Raw genomic sequence first — 18,733 nt, 5'->3', positions numbered from 1 at the left:
AGCTGCTCCTCATAAAGCAGCCTCCACCGCAGGAATCGTGCTGAGAGATGATCAGAGCCAGCGAGAGGGGTGGGGAGGAGAAAGGGAGACAGACAGAGAGAGAGACAGAGAGACAGACAGAGAGAGAGACAGAGAGACAGACAGACAGACAGAGAGAGAGAGAGAGAGAAAACGCAGGTGGGGGGGGGGGGGGAGTGAGGGAGAGCGAGAAGGGAAAAAGCCTAGGACTCAGACAGAAATTCTATCTCGATCTTTGGCTAGTGAACATTCAACACATTCCTGGGCTTCTATCTGCTGTTTTAGCCAAATTATTCACCAATTTATGTATGTTAGTGCCTCAACCAGATAGAAGACAAAGAAATGTTATCTTTCACTGCTGTTTTATGAGGCAGATGAGAAGCTGCCAGTAGCACACTAAGGACCACTGATGAGATTGTTGGCTCTGCAGTACTTCCTGCCTCTCCCTGTGGGAAGTTTTCCAGCTGGAGAGGTTGCCAAAGGATATAAGACAAAGGTGGAGAAATTGTGTTGAAGCACACATTATTTTGTGAGCAGATGCAAGGGAGGAGCAGGACATAAGGGTCAAATGTGGACAAAATGACACAGCACTACTACTGAGGGAATTTTAAGGAGGTAGAATAATAGTTGGGCACAGACTAGATGGGCTGAAGGGCTAGTTTTCTTGCTGTAGAGCTCAAAATCACTGAAGATCCATCCTGGGCCCATTGATGCAACTATGAAGAAGGCACACTCGTGGCTATATGTCATTAGGAGCTTGACAGCCTTACTAATCTGGAACATATCAACCTCTGCTTTGAGTACTCAATAACTTGGCCTCTACAGCCGTCTGTGTCAATGAATCCCACAGATTCACCACCCGCTGGCTCGGGAAACACCTCGTCATCTTTGTTCAAAAGCGACCTTCTTGCATTCTGAGGCGGTGCTCTCTGATCCTTGGCCCCCCTGCTATAAGAAACATCCTCTCCACATTCACCCTTTCTGGGCCTTACAATATTCCTATAGGTTTCAATGAGATTCCTCCTCATTCTTCTAAACTCCACTGAGTACAGGCCCAGACGCTCCCCAAAAGTTAACTCTTTCATTTCCAGGATTATCCTGCACCTCCTCTGGACCGTGTCCAATGCCTGCACATCCTTTCTCAGATAAAACTGCTCACAATATCCCAAATGCCGTCTGACCAATGCCTTATGCCTCAGCATTACATCCTTGCTTTTATATTCTAGTCCTTTCAAAGTAAATGCTGTCATTCCTCACCCGTCCAGCTCCTTTCCCGGCTCTGACAAAGGGCTTTCCACCCGAAACACTGGCTCCGTTTTCCTTCCTCAGTTGTGGCTTCAGCTGCTGAGTACTTACAACACGCTCAGCTTGAATTAACAGTCCCAAACACAGTGGAAGGCAAACACCAGTGATAGTGGAAGGGCACAGTGCAAAGCACTCTCGCTCTCAAATTGGTATTGCAGAGTGAACTTCCGATTGAAATTTTCCCAGCATTTTGTGTGTAATACAACAAATGCCCCCCTCTAATTTATGTTATTTTGATTAAAGCCCAACCTCATTACATAGACCAGTTGCTGCCTCAGAGATTTAAAAAAACATAACAAGTGTTCACCTTTCACACTGCCAGTTCTCACCGGACCTTTGAAATCTCTCCATTACTTGTTCCTGAAATAACAGGATGCTCCCGTATGCTCCCTCATGGATTATTTTTGTCTTTTTGTAAGTGAGTAGACAGGAATAACCTGCTGTGAAATATGTTTATTCCCACTGAATGATTAGGCATAAAGCCATAAATATTAAAGCCCTTTATATGATTGGAAATAGAGACCTATTCTTGGGCTTAATGGCAACAATTATCACCAGCCTGAATCAGAAGGAAATTGCATTTCCATCATCCAACTTCAGCACATCCGAGCAACCAACACACACACACGTAAAATGCTGGAGGAACACAACAGGCTAAGAGGCGTCTATGTAAAATAAGTACAGTCAACATTTCGGGCCAAGACCATTCAGCAGGACTGGCGAATGAGTGTGGCAGGGGTTCAGCCCAAAATGTCGACTGTACTTTTTTCCCCATAGATGCTGCCTGGACTGCTGAGTTCCTCCAGCATTTTCTGTGTGTTGCTCCTCTCCTATTATTTCAATCTAATACTCCTTTTGCATTGTAAATATTTGGTCTAATCTGCCAGCTAAGAAATGTACATTAGAATCAGAATTATCACTTCTATGACGAGAGATCAGTTTTGTGGCAGAAGACGACAAAAATTACCATAGATTTCAAAAATAGTTGAAAAACAAGGAAGTGTTCAGAAACCTGAAGGTGGAGAGAAAGAAGCTGTTCCTGAATCATTGAGTGTGTGTCTTCTTCCCAATTATAGTAAAAAGAAGAACAGGGCAAGTCCTGGATGGGAGGGTCATTAATCATGGTTATTACCTTCTCGGTGCACCATCTCTTGAAGATAACTTTAAGAAACATTAAATTGACTTAAAGTTGGTTGGCTTTTGCTCTTATAGAAACATAAACTCCCTAGCAATCTACCAGACTGAGTGATTTGCCTTAAAGCCTGGCTCATTTTTAAAGTTATCACCTGTAATTGGTGCCTTTTCATATGGTGTAAGGTTGTTACAGTATCAACAAACCAGATTCAATTCTGATGCTGTCTGCAAGGAGTTTGTACGTTCTCCCTGTGAGAGATTAGCAGACAAGAGCCCACAGAACAGCAATTCTCCACTGGGAGCAGACCACTCATCTTATGAGGATAGGGTGAGCAAACTGATGCTTTTCTCTTGGGAGCAGAGGAGGATGAGAGGTGATGTGATAGAGGTGTACAAGATAATAAGTTGCACAGATAGAGTGAACAGCCAGAGACCCTTTCCCCAGGGTGGAAATGGCTAATGCAAGACGGCATCATTTTAACGGAAGTATAGGAAGGATGTCAGAGGCTGTTTTTATTTTCAACACAGAGTGGTCAGGGCATGGAACACCCTGCCAGGGGTGGTGGTAGCAGCACATACATTAGGGACATTTAAGAAACTCTTAGAAAGGCATTTGAATGAAAGAAAAATGGAGAGCTATGTAAGGATTAGATTGAGTTTGGAGTAGATTAAATGGTCAGCACAACATCGTGAGCTGAAGGGCTCCTACACCAGGATGCTATTTGTCGACTGTAGCTCAGCATTTAACGCCATCATTCCCACAATCCTGATTGAGAAGTTGCAGAACCTGGGCCTCTGTACCTCCTTCTGCAATTGGATCCTCGACTTCCTAACCGGAAGACCACAATCTATGCAGATTGGTGATAACATCTCCTCCTCGCTGATGATCAACACTGGTGCACCTCAGGGGAGTGTGCTTAGCCCACTGCTCTACTCTCTGTATACACGTGACTGTGTGGGTAGGCATAGTTCAAATACCATCTATAAATTTGCTGACAATACAACCATCGTTGGTAGAATCTCAGGTAGTGATGAGAGGGCATACAGGAGTGAGATATGCCAACTAGTGGAGTGGTGCCACAGCAATAACTTGGCACTCAACATCAGTAAGACGACATTGCTGATTGTGGTCTTCAGGAAGGATAAGACGAAGGAACACATACCAATCCTCACAAGGGGATTAGAAGTGGAGAGAGTGAGCAGCTTCAAGTTCCTGGGTGTCAAGATCTCTGAGGACCTAATGTGGCCCCAACATAGACAGCAGCTATACTTCATTAGGAGTTTGAAGAGATTTGGTATGTCAACAAATACACTCAAAAACTTCTACAGTTGTACTGTGGAGATCATTCTGACAGGCTGCATCACTGTCTGGTATGGAGGGGCTACTGCACAGGACCGAAAGGGGTGCAGAGGGTTGTATATCTAGTCAGCTCCACCTTGGGTACTAGCCTACAAAGTACTCAGGACATCTTTAGTGAATGGAGTCTAAGAAAAGCAGCATCCATTATTAAGGACCCCCAGCACCCAGGGCAAGCCCTTTTCTCACTGTAACCATCAGGTAGGAGGTACAGAAGCCCGAAGGCACACACTCAGTGATTCAGGAACAGCTTCTTCCCCTCTGCCAACTGATTCCTAAATGGACATTGAATCTTTGAACACTACCTCACTTTATTAAAAAAAATACAGTATTTCTGTTTTTGCATGTTTTTAAAAAATCTATTCAATATACATAATTGATTTACTTGTTTATTTATTATTATTCTTATTTTCTCTGCAAGATTATGTATTGCATTGAACTGCTGCTGCTAAGATAATAAATTCCACGTCACATGCCAGTGATAATAAACCTGATTCTGATTCTATGCTGTAATGTTCTATGCTTGATGAGCAGCTGGAAACCATAAATGCCAGCACAGTCTCAAGTGGCCAAATGGCCTCCTTTGATGCAGTAATAATTCTATCCATTTTTAGGTGACAGAGTCAGAGGGATAATTATTGGTCTGGACAATAGGGAGGAACTGCCCTGCCAGTAGTTGAAATGGTGTTTGCGATTATATTGGGACTTTTAACCCTCAATCTTCTGACTCAGCAGGCAAGCAGGCTACCCACTGAGCCACAGAAAAACCACTAATAGCTGTTCCCTGCCAGTCACCATCTGGGCCAAATTATCCACAAAAATAACTGATCCTACTTACAAATGCACTGGGAATCAATAATAGGACAGGCATCAGCAGATGGGTATCCTGCGTGGTTCAGTGGGAGGAGAACAGAAACTCCCAATTAACCTTTTGATGAAATGGATGCTTGACAGTGATTATCAGGGGTTCATTACAAGGAATCAGATTTACTATCACTGACATAAACGACACAAAATCTGTTGTTTTGCAGCAGAAGCAGTCCAATGCAAAGCCATGAAAATTATTATATATTACAAAATAAATGAACAGTACAAAAAAAAAGGAATAATAAGGTAGTGTTCATGGTCCCATGATATGCTTGAGATTTCTAATGCCATCCTTGAACACTGCTGTGGCATCGTCCTTTTTTAAGTCGCTTACAGTGACTCTTTTGCAGGGGATGTGGCATGCAAATGGTGGACAGATCTCCAATCAAGTTCCAGTTATCTCAGGCAATCACAGCCCAATGATGCTGGCCGTCCTGTTTTTACCATATACAAGCCCATATACCATATATTCACACAGGATCTATCTTTCCTCTAGTACAAGTTCTTAGTTGGATATCTGCAGGCTTCAGTTCATTGTCTTTGAAATGCCATTCAAACTAATTTTATGGAACAACTGAAACAGCCGAACTAGTGTCTATTCGATTTTAATTCATTTGCATGCACTTCTGGTGTAAGCCATATTGCTCGTCTCTTGTTAGTTTTCACATTGTAAGACTCAAGGCTACCCATTCATGTGTCATTCTCATCACTAGAGTTTTCATCAACGGATTAGCGCTCTTTTTGGAACTGCAACTTGACTTTTTTCCCCTCTTCCTTGTACAGTCCATTTATTTTTGTCTACCCGAGATGCTCTCTCTATGTGTCTTACTTCATGGCACTTTCCACAAGCTTTGCCTTTAAACCTGCATTGGTCTGGTGTATGGACCTGACAGAGTAAGACCACAGCGATCAGGTCTCTGGCACAGAGCCTGGTTCCGTTGTGCAGAACGGAGAGAGGAAGATGAGGAATGCGGTAGTCGTAGGGGATTCAATAGTGAGGGGAACAGAAAGGACATTATGTCAGGCTGATAATGATACCACATGGTGTGTTGCCGCCCAGGTGCCAGGGTACAGGATGTCTTGGATCAGGTATTCTGAAAGGAGAGTGTGAATAGTCAGAAGTCTTGGTACACGTTGGTACCAATGACATGAGTAGAAAAAGGGAGAAGGGCCTCAAGAGAAAAACTGGACTTCCAGGGTAGTAATCTCAGGATTACTGCCTGTGCCATATGCTAATGAACGCAAGAATACCATGATCAGACATATTAATGCTTGGCTGAGAGACTGGTGTAGGGGACAGGGCTTCGGGTTCCTGGATCATTGGGGCCTCTTCTGGGGGAGGTATGACCTGTACAAAAAGGACAGGTTAAACCTGAACTCAAAGGGGTCCAATATCCTAGCAGGCAGGTTTAATAGAGCTGTTTGAGAGGGTTTAAACTAATTTGGCAGGGGGATGGGAACCACAGAGATAGGGCTGAAGATGGGGAAAACAGGAATAAATCAAAGATAGCGTGCAACAGAGATGATAGAAAAGACAGGCAGGAAATGAGGCATAATCACAGCCAGTGGGATGATTTACAGGGCATTGGAGGCATGGTGCAGTTAAAACAGAAAGCAACAAATACTGGACTGAAAATGTTCTATTTGAATGCATGCAGCATAAGAAATAAAATGGACAATCTTGAAATTCAGCTACAGATTGGCAAGTATGACATTGTGGCCATCTTTGAAACTTGGCTAAAGAATGGCTGCTATTGGGAGCTGCGTGTATTGGAAAGATAGTTTAGTAGGCAGAGGGGGTGGTGTGGCCTTGTGTATAAGAAATAATATTAAATCATTAGAAAAAGATGACATAGGATTGGAATGTGTGGAGTCTCTATGGGTTGAATTTAGAAATAGCAAGGGTAAAAGGACCTTAATGGCAATTGTATACAGGCCTCCAAACAGCAGCCAGGATGTGAATTACAAATTACAGCAGGAGATAGAAAAGACCTGTCAGAAGGGTAATGTCATGATAATCATTGGGGATTTTAGTATGAAAGTGGATTGGGAAAACCAGGCCAGTATTGGACCTCGAGGGAGAATTTGTAGAAAGTCTAAGGGATAGCTTTTTAGAACAGCTTGTTATTGAGCCCACAAGGGGATTGGCCGTGCTGGATTGGGTGTTGTGCAATGATACGGAGGTGATAAGAGAGCTTAAGGTTAAGGAACCCTTAGGGAACAGTGATCACAATACGATCGAGTTCACTTTGAAATTTGAGAAGGAGAGTATTTCAGTGGAAGAAAGGAAATTTCAATGGCATTAGAGGGGAGCTGGCCAAGTTCGACTGGAAAGAGACACTAGCAGGAAGGACAGCAGAGCAGCAATGGCTGGAATTTCTGCGAAAAATGAGGGAAGTGGAAGACAGACATATTCCAAATAAGAAGAAATTTTCAAATGGAAGAAGGATTGACAAGTGAAGTCAGTCAAGCAAAAGAAAAAGAGAGGGCATACAAGGAAGCCAAAGCCAGTGGGAAGATAAAGGATTGGGAAGCTTATAAAAACTTCCAGAAGGAAACTAAGGTGGTCATTAGGGAGGAAAAGATTGATTATGAAAGGAAGCTGGCGACTAATATCAAAGAAGATATTGAAGGCTTTTTTAAGTATACAAGGGGTAAAAGAGAGTTGAACATAGATATAGGACCAAAAGAAAATGACACTGGACATATTGTAATGAGAAATGCAGAGACAGCAGAGGAACTGAATGCATATTTTGCATCAGTCTTCACAGTGGAAGACATCTGCAGTATACCGAACATTCAAGAGTGTCAGGGAAAATTGCAACTGAGAAGGTACTCAGGAAGCTTAATGGTCTGAGGGTGGATAAATCTCCCGGACCTGATGGAATGCACCCTTGGGTTCTGAAGGAAGTAGCTGGAGAGATTGCAGAGGCATTAACAATGATCTTTCAAGAATCGATAGATTCTGGCATTGTACCGGATGACTGGAAAATTGCAAATGTTATTCTGCTATTTAAGAAGGGCAGGAGGCAACAGAAAAAAATCTATAGACTTGTAAGCCTGACATCAGTGGTTGGGAAGTTGTTGGAATCGATTGTTAGGGATGAGATTACGGAGTAGCTTGAGGCACATGACAAGATAGTTCAAATCCAGCATGGATTCCTGAAAGGAAAATCCTGCTTCACTAACCTACTGCAATTTTCTGAGGAAATTACAAACAGGGTAGACAAAGGAGATGCAGCAGATCTGGTATACTTGGATCTTCAGAAGGCCTTTGACAAGGTGCCACATATGAGGCTGCTTAGCAAGATAAGATCCCAAGGAATTACAGGGGAATTACTAGCATGGGTGGAGCATTGGCTGATCGGCAGAAAACAGAGAGTGGGAATAAAGGGAACCTATTCTGGCTGGCTGCCAGTTACCAATGGTGTTCCACAGGGGTCGGTGTTGGGACCACCACTTTTTACAATGTATGTCAATTAATTGAACTACGGGATTAATGGATTTGTGGCTAAATTTTCCAATGATACAAAGATATGTGTAGGAGCCGGTAGTGTTGAAGAAACAGAGAGCCTGCAGACAGACTTAGATAGTTTAGGGGAATGGGCAAAGAAGTGGCAAATGAAATACAATGTTGGAAAGTGTATGCTCATGCACTTTGGTGGAAGAAATAAGTGGGCAGACTATTACTTAGATGGTGAAAGAATTCAAAATGCAGAGATGCAAAGGCATTTGGGAGTCCTTGTACAGGAGACCCTAAAGGTAACCTCCAGATTGAGTCGGTGGTGAAGAAGGCAAATGCAATGTTGGCATTCATTTATAAAGGTATCGAATAAAAGAGCAGGGATGTGATGTTGAGGCTGTATAAGGCATTTGTGAGACCACACTTGGAGTATTGTGCATAGTTTTGGGCTCCTTATTTTGGAAAGGATATACTGACATTGGAGAGGGTTCAGAGAAGATTCACAAGAATAATTCCAGGAATGAAAGGGTTACCATATAAGAAATGTCTGGCAGCTCTTGGTCTGTATTCCCTGGAATTCAGGAGAATGAGGGGGGTATCTCATAGAAACGTTCTGAAGGTTAAAAGGCCTGAATAGATTGGATACGGCAAAGTTATTTCCCATGGTAGGGGAGTCCAGGACAAGACAGCACAACTTCAGGATTGAAGGACGTCCATTTAGAGCAGAGATGCAGAGAAATTACTTTAGTTAGAGAGTAAATCTGTGGAATCAGTGGCTGTGGAGGCCAAGTCATTGGGTGCATTGAAGGCAGAGATAGATAGGTTCTTGATTAGCCAGCGCATCAAAGGGTGTGGGGATGACTGGAAGAATTGGATCAGCCCATGATTGGATGGCAGAGCAGACTTGATGGGCTGAATGGCCTACTTCTGCTCCTTTATCTTTTGGTCTTATGGTATGTGAGCCCTTGCCACAATGGTAATTTGTTCAGCCAGGAAGGTTACAGTTTAGATGTTGCAATTTTGTTCACGTTCACTTTAATTCCTGACTGCAACTCAAGAACATCTCTGGCTGCTAGTCCACTGATACAGCGATTTCAACTGCTCTTTTATATGTGACTTGTGCTTCAGTTAGGAACAGTTTTTGAATGCTTTCTTGTAAAATTCCACAGGCTAAACAATCTCTCAGTGCTACATTAAGCCCACTACTGAACTGACAACATTCACACAATTTCTTCAATTCAGCCACGTAAGCTCAAATGGACTCCCCTGCCTTTTGATTCCACTTAGGAAACCCAAAATTTCTGCAATCAACAATGCCGTTTTGTTCTAAATGGACTCACTTTCAAGGACTCTTCACCTCATGTTCTTGATATTTATTGCTTCTTTATTAATTATTATTATTTATTTTTATATTTGAACAATTTGCTGTCTTTTGCACACTGGTGATTGCCCAAATTGGTGCTGTCTTTCGTTGATTCTAATATGATTACTCTATTATGGATTTATTGAGTATGCCTGCAAGAAAATGAACCTCAGGGTTGCATATGGTGACATATATGTACAGGCAGTCTCCGGGTTACATATGAGTTCCGTTCCTGAGTCCGTCTTTAAGTCCGATTTGTACGCAAGACGGAACAAGTTCATCCGGTATTATTTAGCGTCAGATAGTCAAACATTTGTCTTAGTATATAGTATATATTTTACCTTTCTATGCATATAAAACACTTAAGAATCGTATGTATTCCAATAATTAAACCACTGCATTGCTTAGTAATAATTGTAGCTTTCATTGGGGCAGGGCCTTTCACATGCTCCATTATTCTCACTTTATCCTTTAAAATTGTTCCGATCGTTGACCGACTGTAGCCTAACACTTTTCCAATGACTGACGGCATTTCACCTCTTTCCATACGCTTTATTATTTCCACTTTATTTTCAATCGCAATCGCTTCCCGTCAATGGAACAGGAACACTGCGGGTGGTGGGTCCCAAGCTCTGCTGGCTTCCGAGGTCTGCTGGGTCCTAAGGACCACCGCACTGAGACAGGCTAAATGGGACAAGTGGGGGCTGTGCTGGGTTTGGGTATTTGATCCTCCACAATATTCCACGTGGGAATTTAAACTGGAGGGGACAGTGTTTTTTTTTTAAACAAGGTTGAGTTGTGAGCTCGACATCAACCCGGTACGGATGGTACGGGAGTCACTGGATCGACATCAACCCGGCACGGGAGCGGTCTGTCACTAGATCGAACTCGGGAACCTCCGCTCTCCAGCCCGGTGCTGATCTCACTGCGCCACCAGACAACCGGAATGGGGAGGGCGGTGGGGGGGGGGGGTCAGGGTGAATCTTACTAAGAAAAATTTAAGCCAAATATAAAGTTAAACACTCACAGTGTAAACGGCAACGACTTAAAATGGCGGACGGCATTCTTCTTCCTTGGTTCGTAAGTACGAGTTGTCCGTAAGTCGTTCATAACTCGGGGACTACCTGTACTTTGATAATCTGTGAATTGATGGGCCCCTGGTCTGATTCTGCTCTGATGTTTTTGGACTTGAATCTGAACTGTACCTCAGCAGTAGAATACTGCATCCCACCTCTTGCACAACCATCGACTTGTCTCTACTTGATCATGTGTCTGAGGAGATTTGGTATGTCACGACAGACTCCAGCAAAATTCTACAAATGAAGAGCATTCTGACCAGTTATATCACCATCTGGTATGAAGGGGGGCAATGGACAGGCAATGGGGGGGGAAAAGGGGGTTGCAAATTCAGCCAGCTCCATCATGGGCACTAGCCTCCCCACCATCAAGGTCAACTTCAAAAGGCAATACCTCAAAATGGTGGCATCCATCATTCAGGACCTCCACCACCCAGGACACCCCCTTTTCTCAATGCTATCAGAGGAGCTGCAGGATGCTGAAGACACACACGCTCAACATTTTAATAATAGCTTCTTCCCCTCCACCATCGCTTCTACATGAACACCATCTCACTCTTTTAACTTGTTGTATAGTTTATGGATCGCATTGTACTGCTGCACAACAACAACAATTTTCATAGCATATTTTAGTGATCGCAAACCTGACTCTGATTTCTGAAATTCATTACCATTTCTTTAAATTTGCAAGCGAGAACCTGACTGACCCCAAAGAGCAGGTTTTGTGAGTGGTTAGTGAGTGTGAATCCAGCAGGATTTATCACTTGGTGGTGTGAATCACTGGCTATCACCATTGCCGGGTTCTGCTGCAAAGCATGTGTAAAACATTTCCGTTCACAAGAATAACGCAAGGAAGACGAGCTGAGGGTCGGTTGTTATCAGTTACCATAGCCTGTACCAACTATGCTGCTAATCTGGCCAAACTGCAAACCAATTCTCTTCACTCCAAGCAGCTTTAACACTGATTTCAAAAGGCAATATGAGTGTTCACCCCAAGAAAATGGCCACAAAAGCAGTTGGATTATAAAACCCATCAACTTTCTGATGGGGAGATGACTCAACAAGAGAGTAAAGAGAGCTTTTGCCACGTTGGCTTTTATAAATCGATGCGTTCAATACAGGAGTTGAGATTAAGGAGTACGAGGAGTACAAGACATTTCTGAAATTTGGAGTATTGTGTGCAGTTCTGGTCACCTATCTACAGAAAATATACCAGTAAGTTTGAAAGAGCACAGAAAATTTTTTTAAAGGACGTCGCTGGGAACTGAGCACCCAAAGTTTAGGGAAAGGCTGAATAGGTTATGATTTTATTCTCTGGAGCATAGGAGAATGAGGGAAGAGTTGATAGAGGTATACAAAATTATGAGGGGTATGGATAGGGTAAATGCAGGTACCAGGGACAAGGCACAATAACATTTCAGCATAGACTAGATGGCCCAAAAGGCCTGTTGCTGTGTGTGCAATGCTCTACAACTCTGTATAATTAGCTCACCATCCTCCCCAGCAGAAAACCCGCTGTTTTCACCACATGACTCAGCCAACACCCTGCACTTAAATGTAATTAGAAAGAAAGCCTCTACTTCATTAGAAGTTTGCAAAGATTCAGCATAACATCCAAAACTTAGACTAACTTATACAGATGTGTGGTGGAGAATATATTGACTGGTTTCGTCACAGTCTGCTATAGAAACACCAGATCCCTTGAATGGAAAATCCTACAAAAAGTGGTGGATACAGCCCAGTACATCGCAGGTAAAGGCACTCCCACCATTGAGCACAACTACATGGAGTGCCATCGCAGGAAAGTAGCATCCATCATCAGGGACCTCCACCACCGAAACCATACTCTTATTCTCGCTGCTGCCATCAGGAAGAAGGTACAGGAGCATCAGGGCTCACACCACCAGGTACCGGAACAGTCATTACCCCTCAACCATCAGGCTCTTGAACCAATGGGGATAACTTCACTCACCCCATCACTGAACTATTCCCACAACCTATGGACTCAGCTTAAAGGACTCTTCATCTCATTTTCTTGATATTTATTACTTATTTATTTATTATTTCTTTTTTCTCTCATATTTGTGAAGTTTGTTGTCCTTTGCACATTGGTTATTTGTCTCCACTATTGGATGCAGTTCTCCATTGATTCTGTTTATTGAGTATGCCTGAAAAAATGAATCTCAGGGTTGTATATGGTGATGTATATGTACTTTGCCAATAAATTTACTGTGAACTTTGGGGAAAAAGAGAGGCCCAGTAAAAGCTTCTCAGCTCATTAGCATATGTTTACAGGGTAAATGGCATGAGCCACAAATGGTTTAAACATCACAGTCAAACTCTGCTTCTGAGAGATCTATTACACAGGAAGTTGATGTGAAATGTCTAAATCCCTTCTCACTTTTGAAGGTGAAACATAATCTGGGTTTCACAGCAGAAGAGGATAAAGCAGAAACACTGCCAGCTGAATATCTCACAAGAGAGCAGGACAGAACCAGCCTTTATTACGGAAACCAGCCTCTCCTCCACGGACACCGTCTATACTTCTCGCTGCCTCAGAAAATCAGTCAACATAAAAGGCCCCACCTACCCCTCTTTTCTCCCCAGAAACACAGGAGCACAAGGAGAGATTTGATAAAGGGCTTGTTTCTGCGCTGTAATGCTGTCTGACTTTGAGCTTTGCCAGGATTTTCTGCATCTTGCTTAAACTAGTAATGTTGATTTTGTTTATTCCTTCAAAGAATCTGATGTCAACTCAATTCTTTAAACCTCAGATCAATAGTTAATCTAGACATAAGTGAGAAACAGCACAAATCCCAAGGAGGACAAATGGAGTTGTAGTCGAGATCGGCTTTATAATCTTACTGAAAATAATAGGTATAATGTTCAAAAGGCACCTGGACAGGAACTTGGAGAGGTTTAGAGCGATACGGGCCAAATAATCTTATGATCTTGCACTTTACCATTTACCTACATTGCAGCTTTTTGATAGTTTTTAGCAACTGGGTATATTGTGCTTGATCTTCTCATCGAAGAAAAAACTGCTCGCTGTCTCAGTAAAACAGTCAACATAATCAAGAGCCCCACACATCCGGGGCACTCTCTCTCCTCTCCTCGGGCATAGGTACAAAATCCAAAAGCAAGTACTCTTGAACGGGCTTGTATGGTAAGATGGGATCTTGACCTCACAATCTACTTCACTGATATCTTGCACTTTATCATTTAACTGCAATGCACTTTTTCAGCAGCTGTTATACTTTAATCTGCACTGTGTAATGATTGGATCTGTGCAAACATTATGCACAGTAAGACGAGATTTTCATTTTATCTTGGTACATAGGATAATAATAAACCAATACCAATGTGGGCAAACAGAACAGCCTGGATGGGATGGCATGGACTAGATGGGCTGAAAGGCTTGTTTCCATGCTGTATGACTCTGACTTTATAGGAAGAGTTCTGTAAGGTGAGTAGGAACAAGAGCTTTGAAGGTAATTCCTTGTTATGACATCGGTCTCCAGCTGGAAAGGTTGGAAGATGTGAACCTTCAGAGGATGGAAAACTAGTCTTAATTGTGACAGGAAATGCTTATTCCTGATAAACTTGGTAACCCACAAATGCTGAGTTAACTGTGGCACTGAACCCAGTGGAATTCACTGAAGTGGAATAAACTCCAAAGCTCTTTGATGTGAAATCTCCGGGCCAGCATGCATGGGCCGAGTCGATCCCTTTACTCCAATTATGTGGCTACAGCTGTCTGCACTGAGGAAGAGGCATGCCAAGCAGTCAACACAGCCACTAACAAACCAGAAGCAGCAATTTCTTGCAAACAACAGTTTCATAATAGAAGCATCAGTCTCATTATAGACTTCCAGAATGCAAATAAGCCATTTAGGCGGCCTGCCACTCGGAGCGATGGTAAACACTGAGGCTCTGTTACTTCCTATTGACTATCCAGTTACTTGTGCCCAGCCCCATGAGGATATCATCACAGTCATTCTACTACACTGTGCACCTTCAGAAAACAAGACCAGCACTCCAGTAACATTTCCCAGACTCAACAACACAAAAATGCTCTACAAATATAATTACTCCTTTTTGAGGTGTGATCACCACTGAACATCGACTTCTCTAACTCCCAGTAATTTCACCCCTCCTCCCCTTCTCTCTTTTTCCATTCCCCATTCAGGCTACCCTTCTCCCCACATCTTCTCTTCTCCTCACCTGCCCATCTCCGCCCTTCTGGTGCCCCTCCTCCTCTTTCTCAGATGGTTCACTCTCCTCGCCTATCAGATGCCTCCTTCAGCCCTTTACCACTTCCACCTATCAGCTGACGGCTTCTGACTTCATCCCCCAGCCCTCCGCAATCCACCCACCTTCCCTCTCACTGGTGTCACCATAAGATACAGGAGCAGAATTGGGCCATTTAGCCCATCAAGTCTGCTCCACCATTTCATCACAGCTGATCCAATTTTACTCACAGCCCTGGAGGAGCTTTGGTTTGTTTTTACTGTGTACTGTACCAGCAGTTTATGGTCGAAATGACAATAAACTTGACTTGACTCCTGCCTTTGCCCCGAATCCCTTCATACCCTGACCTATCAAGAATCTATCAACTTATCACCTCTCAGCTCACCTGGTCTTGCGTATCACCTAAAATTCAGGAGGAACACAGCAAGTCATGCAACATCTATGGAGGAGAATAAAAAGTCGATGTTTCAGGCCAAGACCCTTCATCAGGTGCTTATGATTTGCTGCTCCATTGCAGAGTCTCTTTGAATTCTGCCTGACCTGCTGAGTTCCTCCAGTGTTTTGTGTGTGTGATTGTTTTATTGTTCATTTTCCACACTTATAAATTCTGGATAATTCATGCCATTTTAAGTTTACATTAGTTTATATTTGTCCTCATCTTGTAATCCACTGTGCTGCTGCAGTAAGTTAACTTTAATATCATTTATACCCTGTATATATCCACCTATGACAACAATAAACCTGAACATGTTCAGGCTTTATTTCAAATATCCAGAGGAAAATGTGCCCCAGGACTCTCAGCAACACACACCACAGTACGTGGGCAGTACAGTACAGTAGCAGGTCAGGCTATTCCGGAGTCCAAAGTTCAATTCCAGCACCGTTCTGTAAGGAGCCCCTGTACGTCCTCCCCGTGGAATGCATGGGTTTTCCCCAGATGCTCCGGTTTCCACCCACAATCCAAAGACCTACCACACAGGTCAACTGGTCATTGTAAATTGTCCGGTGATTAGCTTAGGGTTAATTAGGGTTGTGGGGTTGCTGGGGCAGCAAAGGTCAAAGGGCTCGAAGGGCCTAGTCCACGCTGTATCGCTAAATAAAAATACCACAACAATGAAGCAACAACTCAGGCTACTTCCCGAACTCCCACAATTAATCCCTCAGGGGGTTCTTTCTTGACTGCTTGCTTCAACACTAATGGTCCTGACTCAGACCTGGTTTTATCCAACACAAGGCAAAGTATCTGACAAGAGATTCTCCAGATGCTGGAAATCCAGAGCAACACACTCGGAATGCTGAAGGGACTCAGCTGGTCAAACAGCACCTACGGAGGTGAGGAAACGTTTGACTGTTTAGGCCGAGACCCTTCATCAGGACTGGAAAGGAAGGGGGAAGAAGCCTGAATAAGGTGGTGGGTGGGAAAGGAACACAAGCTGGCAGATAATAGTTGAGACTGAGTATGGGGGAAGGTGGTTGGGTGGGGGACAGGGATGAAGTAAAAAGCTGCAAGGTGATAGGTGGAAAAGGTAAAGGGGTGAAAAGGAGAAATATGAGAGAAGGGAGTGGACCTTGAGAGAAAGGGAAAGAGGAGAGACACCAGAGGAGGCAATGAACAGGTGAGAAGAGAACCAGAATGGGGAATGGAAAAAGAGACAAGGGAGAGGGGGTTGAAGTTACTAGAAAAAGGAGAAATCGATGCCCACCCAGATGGAATATGAAGTGCTGCTCCTCCAGCCTGAGTAGAGTAAGTAACTGACAATTGATGCTGAGCAACAAAGATGCCAGCATGAGCCCCATGTGAAAACAGAGTCCTCATGCCTGAGAGGGTTTTGGCCAGCAAATCTATTCTACACCTCATGACAACATGCAAGGGCGATGAAGACTAAACAGAAGATATACAAGGTCTCTCCCCATAGTCTACACTCTGGAGAACTGCAAATCCCTCATTCAGTTACTCCTCCTGAACTGGCTTTGCTGTTGTGTGCTGATCTTCCGCACTGGGAGAAACTTGAGACTCCAGGCTGTGCAGAAGTTGCAGGCATTGGGGAAGCAGATTTGCTGGAACATGAACCTGGGCCTCTTATTCTCCATGGCAAGAAGCGGCCACAATTTTATATTCCCTTAGGGAAAGGAAACATGCAATGGAAATCACTCCTTTCAATAAAGTTTTAAATCTGAAGAGAGCTTAAGGTATCGCAAAGGTGAGCACCCCTTTATATTCCCTTAGGGGATAGAAACTATCTCTTCACCTGCCCACCACTTGCTCTGGCCCTTCCTCCTTCCCTTTCGCCCATGGTCCACTCTCCTCTCCTATTAGATTCTCCTAATTCAGCCCCTTCCCTTTTCCACCTATCCTCTCCTAGCTTCTCACATCACTCACCTCCACCTCCCACACCCTCACCCATCGCCTTCCAGCTTGCATTCCTTCCCCTACCCCATCTTCTTATTCTGGCCTATCCCCACCAGTGCTTATGAAAGGTCCCAGTCTGAAAAGCTGACTGTTTATTCCTCTCTATAGACGCTGCCTGACCTGCTGAGTTCCTCCAGCATTTTGTGTTTGGACTCTTGTATCTTAAGATATCTCAAAGATGGGTACATATTTCCCCTTCCCTTAGGGGAGGAAAACTGTGATGGAAATGGTGTGGAGGAAAGAAAAGCAAAGGCTAATAATTAGTAAATAAGGATGCGGGATGTGCTGTTGTGGTAACAGGGAATGGCAGACAAAGCCTAGAAGTAGAGACAGGGAATGCAGCAGTGTGCAACCATTGTTGTAACTGAAAACTGGATTTATTGTTAGACCTGAGAATAATCATTTTATTTTGTAATCAGGACCTAGTCTGTAATTTGATTAAGTCATCCCGTAGTCACCATCCTGATATCAAAATGTAGTTTTACTAGTAATCTCGTCAACGGAGAATACAAAAGTTGTACCAAATTCATGCTCAGATAGATGAAATTTTGGCTGGTCTCCTGGTCCGTACCAATCACCTGCTACTTTGAACACCAGCTCTGTGTGATCTTTCAGTTCACTCCTGCAGAGACATGCCTCTGTAGATAAATTTTTGTATCTTAAGATATCTCTAAGATGGCACACATTTATATTGCCCTGGGGAGTGCTATGGAGATGTAATCACACACATCGAGCTTCTCAAGTAACCAGTGAACTCCAGTGATATAATTTAGTCAACACACTGTACAATGTCGGATGACAAACATGGTCTGTTAAAAAAAACACCAGCTCATTAAAAATAACCAGCGAATAGACACATTGAGTCTCAAAATGACGACAAGCAGCACAACAGGAAATGGTTGGGGGTTGAGAGAGATACTGTGCAAGGGTGAGTGAACAGAGAGAACTAGTATCTTCAATCTGTTCTAAAGATAAAACCACAGTAGGCAGGAAGCTGGGCCCAGCCACGTACCTGGTAGTAGTTCTTTATGTGCCTGACTAATATGGTCAGGTTCTGAATGCGCAAGTTGATGTCATTGTTGACGTGCTTGTTGACTCTCTGATTTGTTGGCCTTGGGTCTCTAAACAGGGAGAAAGAACAGAAATATCATTAAAACTCAGTTCCAACAATCTGACACTTCACTCTCCAATTCTCTCTCCACAGACACTGCCTACCTGCTCCAATAAGTGTTCCCAGCGTTCCATTCTTATTTCTTATTTTCCAACTAAGCAGATTTAGAACGCGGAACAGTATGCACGTAGCAGTTAGTGTACGCTTAACAGTGGCAGCTGGGAGACTGGGGTTCAGTTCCCAAAGCTGTCTGTAAGGAGTCTGTACGTTCCCCCAGTGACCACGTAGGTTTCCTCCCACGTTCCGAAGATGCACTGGTCAGGGTTAGCGTGTTGTGGGCATTAGTGTTAGGGCAATGTTGATGCTGGAAGCACGACA

At 43.5% G+C, this 18,733-nt stretch overlaps 1 protein-coding gene across 2 annotated transcripts in view; it reads right to left on the bottom strand.

The window, feature by feature from the left end:
- ccdc88c (coiled-coil domain containing 88C) overlaps positions 1-18,733 on the bottom strand; it is a 230,042-nt gene that overhangs the window by 180,651 nt on the left and 30,658 nt on the right. For both annotated transcript variants that reach the window (XM_059960992.1, XM_059960988.1), the window contains exon 3: positions 18,257-18,365. In XM_059960992.1, the coding sequence (XP_059816975.1) occupies positions 18,257-18,365 (109 nt within the window). The remainder of the gene's footprint in view (positions 1-18,256; positions 18,366-18,733) is intronic.

The sequence above is a fragment of the Hypanus sabinus genome, chromosome 2 (assembly GCF_030144855.1).
Source record: "Hypanus sabinus isolate sHypSab1 chromosome 2, sHypSab1.hap1, whole genome shotgun sequence".
In the NCBI taxonomy this organism is placed as follows: Eukaryota; Metazoa; Chordata; class Chondrichthyes; order Myliobatiformes; family Dasyatidae; genus Hypanus; species Hypanus sabinus.
This window is presented reverse-complemented; position numbering and strand designations above follow the sequence as displayed.